The sequence below is a fragment of the Impatiens glandulifera genome, chromosome 3 (genome assembly GCF_907164915.1).
Source record: "Impatiens glandulifera chromosome 3, dImpGla2.1, whole genome shotgun sequence".
Lineage (NCBI taxonomy): Eukaryota > Viridiplantae > Streptophyta > Magnoliopsida > Ericales > Balsaminaceae > Impatiens > Impatiens glandulifera.
In genome coordinates this window covers 9,521,888-9,529,759 of record NC_061864.1, presented here as the reverse complement: position 1 = coordinate 9,529,759, position 7,872 = coordinate 9,521,888, and the positions used below count along the sequence as shown (strand labels likewise).

The following is a 7,872-nucleotide window of genomic DNA, read 5'->3' as shown; positions in this document are numbered from 1 at the left end:
ATTAATATATAATTTTATTTTTAATTTAGGAAAAAATAATTATGAATTAGTTTAATATATTTAAGTTAATATATATATATTTTTTTAAAGATAACATATACTCATAATTTAGTGATAAAGTATAAAAATACATCATCAATTCAAGTTTTTACACCCATTTAATAACTCATTTCATATGTGAATTTTGATCTCTTAGATATTATTTTGTCACTTAAATTAATATATAATTTTATTTTATATAAAAATTCATTAAAAAAATTCCCTTAAACTACATATCTCAAAATTTCAAACTTAAAAAAAAAATCTGAGTTCACTAGATTATCCTTCATTATTCAAATTTCATGATATATAAAATATTAATTAATCTAAATATATTTATTTAATTTTTAAGATATTAATAATTGCAAGTAATTTCTAGGTAAAGCACAAATGTGGTATACATTTGATGAAGTGAATGATGAACAAAATTAGACTATAAACAAATGTACGTACAATAAAAAACATAATTAAAATAAAATGAACTCATTTCAAGACAATATTATGAACTTAATTTATATGTTAAACCAATGTTTTTGAGCATCCACAAAACTAGTATTGCAGACTCCATCAAATTTAGGTAACAAAATCATAGAACTGTCAAAAAAAAATTATTAAGGAAAAAAAGTTCTCAAAATTGTTTCCCCATTACAAATAAAAACAAAAACATTCAAATAACATAGTCCATAACATTTGATGCTCACAAAAAAAATCAAATCATTGTCTGCATTCCCTACTAAAACCATCCCACAAACAAACCTTCATGATTTCTCAATCGATCCTTGGCCAGTAATGATGTCCCCCATAGAAGAAAAATCAATATTGTCAAAAAAATCCAAGGAAAAACCTTCTTCTTCAAATAACGTCGAGTTCAAATAATCTTCAATTTCTTCAAACGGTGGTAATGTTAGCTCACCACCTCCAATGTGCCCGTTCATCTCCTCGGGCAGCCCCAGTGGAGGGTCGTTGTTTTCAAAAGGGTCCACAACATTTTGTTGTGAGATTTGTGGTATTATTGTTATGGGTAGTGGCTCAGCTTCAATGTGCTCGTTATTGTTGTTGTTGTTCTCCTCGGGCTGCCCCATGGGAGGGTCGTTGTTTTCAACAGGGTCCACAACATTTTGTTGTGAGATTGGTGGTATTATTGTTGTGGGTAGTGGCTCAGCTTGAATGTGCTCATTGTTGTTGTTCTCCTCGGGCTGCCCCAGGGGAAGGTTGTTGTTTTCAATAGGGTAAACAACATTTTGGTGTGAGTTTGGAATCATCAAATCATTTCCATTAATATCGCCTCCTATAGTATCATTATTATATACCTTCATGGCATCTTCATAATGATTACAAACGTTCATATGAAAATTTATATTCGGATTTGGCGCCATGAACATGTTGTTAGTAGTATCGATATCAGTGTTTTTGAACTCAAATAGGCGGTTACCTTTACTAACAATTCCACTCCAAGAGCGCACTATTGGCTTAAGCATTCCTGTAGGTTCTGTATATGAAATGCAATTCTAATAAATTTAGGATAATAATAACAACAATAATAACAATAAATAATATACGAAATTACATGTACCAGGAATTACACGAACCCCCCGACCCTGTAATAGCATATGCCTTCTTTGTTCATCAGTAACTTCTTTATAGAGGTTTTTGCTGCAACTCAGAGATTAATCTGAATTTAGTTATAAATACTTGTAATAATATAATGACTTGTATCTTTATCTAAAAAAATTAAATTGGTGTTTGAAATTAACTTACACAAGTGACACTTGATTCACTCCTTTTTGATTATTTGGCTGCACACAAAATTTAAAACTTCAGATATAAATTCAAAGTTTGTGACTGACATAACCTTTTTCTGTATATATTAAGGAACCAGCCATGAATATATCAACCCAAATAAATTCAGCAAAATAAAATGAATATAGCATGAAGTTCAATTATACTCTCATTTGAATTTTTGCTTCATCTATAACTTTAGTTCTTTAGTTTGTTTTAAATTTTGATCTAATCACTTAGAATTCCATTTATATATATACTTAAAAAAAATGTAAATGCATACCGGAGGCATGACGGCCATGGTTGCCGGACCAATTGACATTCTACCATCTGAAAAACACAAAGATGTTTGCGTCAAATGAATATGACAATGATAATATTTATTGAAAGATAAATATTAAGTGAAGTGTATTTTTTTTTTCCTAATACCTGTATTCATGTGGGGTGCAGTCTGGACATTACAAAGATTTGATGGCCTGCATTGAGATTTATTTGTTAAATTCAAATAAGGATCTCAAAATATGGCAATATATATATGTAATAAGAAGATGAAATGATTTACCTTGTTAATGCTTGGTATTTGGGTGGGTGACAATGAGGGTTGTTATAGTGGTTTTGGGATTGGTAGTTAGTATCAAGAAAAGGCCTTTTTTCGCTTGATCGCCTTATGTTCTCTATTGTCGTGTTTTGATGATTACTACAAGTAAGTAAATTTATGTTGTTAGTATAAGAATATGGAGAAAAAAAAATACTTCTTATAAGAGTTAATCATGCACCTATTGTACATAGAAGGATTGTCAAGAATGGGACCCGGCCTGTTTGACATGCCGTTAGAACTTCCACCATTCTCGATTTGTCTTGCGCTAGAGTTGCTTTTGTTGTTGTTGTTTTTGTTGTTGTTGTTGACGGCGTTCTGAATCTGGTGTGGGTTGAACCTTTCCCCAAATAGTTCTTGTACAGCATTGCTCCCATTCTGATGTAAGTCGATTCTTCCCCCGAATGGATAATTTAGTATATTATAGTTCCCAGTCTGTTGTGGGTTAACTCCTCCTCCCCCGTATAGATATTGTGCATCATTGTTCATAGTTTGTTGTGGGTTAGATCCTCCTTCCCCGTTTAGATATTGTGCATTATTGGTCCCAATCTGTTGAGGGTAATTGTCTCCTCCCCTGTTTTGTGCATCGTTGTTCATAATCTGTTGCGGGTAATTCGACCCTCCCATGTACTGTGCATCATTGTTCATAATCTGGTTCGGGTAATTGGCTCCTCCCATGTACTGTGCATCATTGGTCATAATCTGGTGTGGGTAATTGGCTCCTCCCCTGTTTTGTGCATCATTGGTCATAATCTGCTGTGGGTTATTGGCTCCTACCCTGTTTTGTGTATCATTGTTCATAATCTGTCGCGAGTAATTGGCTCCTCCCGTGTTCTGTGCATCATTGGTCATAATCTGCTGTGGGTAATTGGCTCCTCCCCTGTTTTGTGCATCATTGGTCATAATCTGCTGTGGGTTATTGGCTCCTACCCTGTTTTGTGTATCATTGTTCATAATCTGTCGCGAGTAATTGGCTCCTCCCGTGTTCTGTGCATCATTGGTCATAATCTGCTGTGGGTAATTGGCTCCTCCCATGTATTGTGCATCAATGTTCACAGTCTGTTGTGGGTTAGCTCCACCCCCGTATAGACATGGTACATCATTGTTCATAATCGGTTGTGAGTAACTGGCTTCGCCCCCGAATAGACATTGTACATCATTGTTCATAATCTGTTGTGGGTAATTGTCTTCGTCCCCGAATAGACATTGGTCATCATTGTTCATAATCTGCTGTGGGTAATTGGCTCCTCCCCCATATAGACATTGTACATCATTGTTGTTAACAGTCTGTTGTGGACCAGTTCCTTCTCCGAATAGACATTGTACATCATTGTTGTTCACAGTCTGTTGTAGATTGGTGGTTCCTTCTCCGAATAGACATTGTACATCATTGTTGTTCCCAGTCTGTTGTAGATTGGTGGTTCCTTCTCCGAATAGACATTGTACATCATTGTTGTTCACAGTCTGTTGTAGATTGGTGGTTCCTTCTCCGAATAGACATTGTACATCATTGTTGTTAACAGTCTGTTGTAGACTGGTTCTTTCTCCGAATAGACATTGTACATCATTGTTGTTCACAGTCTGTTGAAGATTGGTGGTTCCTTCTCCGAATAGATATTGTACATCATTGTTGTTCACAGTCTGTTGTAGATTGGTGGTTCCTTCTCCGAATAGACATTGTACATCATTGTTGTTCACAGTCTGTTGTAGATTGGTGGATCCTTCTCCGAATAGATATTGTACATCATTGTTGTTCACAGTCTGTTGAAGATTGGTGGTTCCTTCTCCAAATAGATATTGTACATCATTGTTCTCAATCTGTTGTTTGTTGACTCCTCCCACATATAGTGAATTCTTGGTTATGTTCGGTAAAATTGATGTGTGAAAAATCTCCAATTCTTCATCAGTTAAAGGGACTATAGGCAAACCATACTGAAATTGGGTTGGGCTGCCTACTAGAAACAATGAAGGTGATGCTTCATTCATGCCTTCAAAAGTAATATCATTTGAGTTATCAATCGGATACATCTCTAGTGTCCCTCTTGAAGCTTTGATAAGAGAAAAACCAAAATATGTATTTAGACAATTTTGAAAAGCAATCAGTTATTGTAATTTATTCATACAAATCCTAATCAAATGAAAAGAATAAAAAAAATGCAGGTTATTGGTATACCAATTAATCTTTCATGTTCCATATAAATGAAAACCGAATCTACTTGAAATGAGGCGACAATATACGACAAACAACACGACATAGAGAGTATGTATTGATATACCAGTTAATGTCATTTATGTTTAATGAGTACAAACCTGAAAACCGGATCTAATAAAAAGAATACGACAACATATTATACGACAAAAAAAACAAAAGCATATATAATCAAGCAAGTAGTAACCAAAATTAAGAACAAAAATGTAACAAATTGAGCATATATAAGTAACTAGCTAAATATTTATTCAACTAAACTCAAAATAGTACCTTCAATTCTACTTATTATAAATATATATATCTATAGGTCTTAATAGGTAATTTTTGTGACAACCTCCTAAGTTGTATTGTTTTAAAAATAGAGAATTATACAATTAGATGTTTGCCTGAGCCAAAATGGTTTAAAAGACAAGCTAGATAATATATGTAACATGCAAACATTACCAAATGAAGAAATAAATAAAGAAAATGAGGAGAAGAATTGTAACAATCAATCTAAAACCAATTGATTTGATTTGAATTACTCAAAATAAAAAAAGAGAAGAAATTTACAGATCTTGTATAAACTGATAATCAAATTGGTCAATCTTGTAAAGAAAATAATAATCAATATCTATAAATAAAAAGACATGAATAAAAAGAAAGACTCACTCTTAATCTGCCTGCTCTTGAAAATCTTCTTCTTTCTTTTGCTCTTCTCAGTTCTCACTCACTCTTCATTATTCAATCTTTTTTATTTGTCAACTATATAAAGTGAATTTTTAGGTAGATATAATATCATTTCATCAAATAAATATTTTTTTTATTTATTTAAGAGAAAAGGTGTTATACCAAACAAAATCAAAGCATCCAAAATATTAAACACTAATTAAGATGTGTTATATGTATTGATGTTTTTATTCATTATCAATCAAAATCATAATTCAAACAATTAATACATGTCATCTCACCTATAAAATCTTTAATAAAATATTCTTTTTCATTAAAATTAAAATATTTTAAAAAATATTTGTAAAAGAAGCTTTTAAACCAACCTATTAGATAGACTTTGAGTCAAAAGTGAAAAGAAGATTAACAAATAAATAAAAGTCAACAAATTAAGGCTTGTTTGATATGAGGTTGTAATTTTTATATTTCATTATTTCAATTATTATATAAAATACTAAATTTTATTTTTTATTTATTATAAAATATTTGAATAATTTAATCTAATTAAATAATTCATTTTCTCACCAAACAAAATTTTCTTACAACATATCCAATCAAATAAACTAGAAGAGAGATGGACTTCCATATTAATAAAAAATAATAATCAAATTATATATATATATATATATATATATATATATATATATATATATATATAAATTTAGGTTGTCTTATTTTATATACTTATTACATGTTTCATTGTCAAATAATTATCGATATAATTTTATTGATTTATGTTATTTGGTATTACACCAGTGTATTGTTTTGAATTTTCTTATTTTTATTTTTAAATATTAAAGTGAATAAACAAAAAAAAAATAACAAATAAGTTCTTTAAATCTTATAGTTAAATGTTTATACTTATATCAAACAAAGAATTGTAAAATATATAGAGGATTAAAAATACTTATTACTTATAATTAAATAGTATTTTGATTTAATTTCTTTTAATTTGCAATTATTTATGATATCTAAAAAAAAAATAGTTTTATTTTTAATTTATAAAATAATAAGCATTTTTCATTCCATTAAGTTACATGCACTTAATGTTATATATTAATTAGTATACATAAATAATTAAATATACTTTTTCAATTTTCAAAGATAAAGATGAATGAAAAAAAGTTCTTTTTATCATATATATATATAATATAAATATATATATTTAGTTGGTGGACATATTTAGAAAATCAAATTTAAGATTATACAGTAAGGTGGTGTTTGGTAGGATGTATTATACTATTAGGATAGTATACTTGTACTAACAGTGAAATTATAAAAGTGTTTGGTTTGATTAATTCTATATGTACATGAAAACCAATGGTATAACTTATACCTTGGATGAGGTATAAATTAGTAACACATTCTTTCTGTTACAAGACAATATTAAAATTTTAATTTCTTTTTATTATTATTTTTATCTATTTTTTTAATATTAAAATTTATTTAATCAATAAATAAAAATAATATTTTAATTTCAACATATATTACTTACTTTCTTTTATAAAATAAACTTATTTTATAAATTTTATTATTTAAAATTTTTAATAACTAAAAAGTTAATTTATTTTTAATAAAAAAATTAACGTTAATTTTAAAATTAGTAGTATAAAATAATAATAATATGAGTATTAATTATAATTATTTATTTTTATATAATATTACTAATTATTTATTTTTATATAATATTATTAATTTAATAATAACATAATTATATTATTATTTATTTATTTGATATAATATTTAAACTAATTAAAATAAAATATTAATATTTAAAATATCAATAAATTTAACTAGGAATAATATTAAAAAAACAATTAAAAAAAATAAAAAATAAATAAAAATAATATTTTATTCTTTTACTAAATTTTATACTATCTACCAAACACAAATTATAAACTTATACAATTTATATTATATATTATACTTCCAACCAAACAATAATAGTATATATAATTTATACCTTTTTATACCTCCTTCTAATTTATACCTATATATAATTTATACCTGATATATTATACAAGGTAATAAACGCAGCCTAAATGTAATAACGGTGTACTAGGCCTTGTTTGACGAAAGAGTCATTTGATTTTACATTTGTCTAGCTTGTTCACTATTAAATTATTAATGAACATATTATTTTAGTTATAATATTTTAAAATATTAAATACATATTTTTATTTTAATAATATATATTTTCATCAAATAAAATAAATATAATGTACTTTACAATAAAGTAGTCCTTACAATACCTGAAATCTATAATAATATAAAAAAAAAGGAGATCAAAATAAAAATCATAAAAAATATCAAAGAAATCAAAAATGGACTAAATAAATGTGTTAAGATCAAGTCTTTAACTCTCTTTTCACAAGTTTTATGGCATGTACTTACTAAATGGGTAATGATTCAATTTGATTCGGTTAATTAATATTAAAAAAAGTGCATAATTAAATTGTTGAAAATCAATTTTCTTAAGTCTCAAACAAATTTTCAATTCATTGGTTGGTTTTGCTTATATTCATTTACCAAAAAAAACTTA

The 7,872-nt window shown here is 27.9% G+C and overlaps 1 protein-coding gene across 1 annotated transcript; it reads right to left on the bottom strand.

The window, feature by feature from the left end:
* Window positions 1–797: 797 nt before the first annotated feature.
* Window positions 798–4,441, bottom strand: LOC124929670 (putative uncharacterized protein DDB_G0286901). Its single transcript, XM_047470070.1, has 7 exons — window positions 2,595–4,441; window positions 2,381–2,515; window positions 2,248–2,294; window positions 2,102–2,148; window positions 1,798–1,835; window positions 1,613–1,692; window positions 798–1,528 (listed from the first exon to the last, which is right to left on the bottom strand). The coding sequence occupies exons 1-7, from the start codon at window positions 4,439–4,441 to the stop codon at window positions 798–800; spliced, it is 2,925 nt and encodes a 974-aa protein (XP_047326026.1).
* Between the last annotated feature and the right edge of the window lie 3,431 nt (window positions 4,442–7,872).

Excerpts from the sequence above, each read along its gene's own strand:
- LOC124929670 (XM_047470070.1), bottom strand. The coding sequence starts at position 4,441 with ATGTATCCGATTGATAACTCAAATGATATTACTTTTGAAGGCATGAAT. Across the intron at positions 1,836-2,101 it reads CCATGGCCGTCATGCCTCCG|CCAAATAATCAAAAAGGAGT; the intron begins GTATGCATTTAC and ends TTTTGTGTGCAG. Across the intron at positions 1,693-1,797 it reads GTGAATCAAGTGTCACTTGT|CAAAAACCTCTATAAAGAAG; the intron begins GTAAGTTAATTT and ends TCTGAGTTGCAG.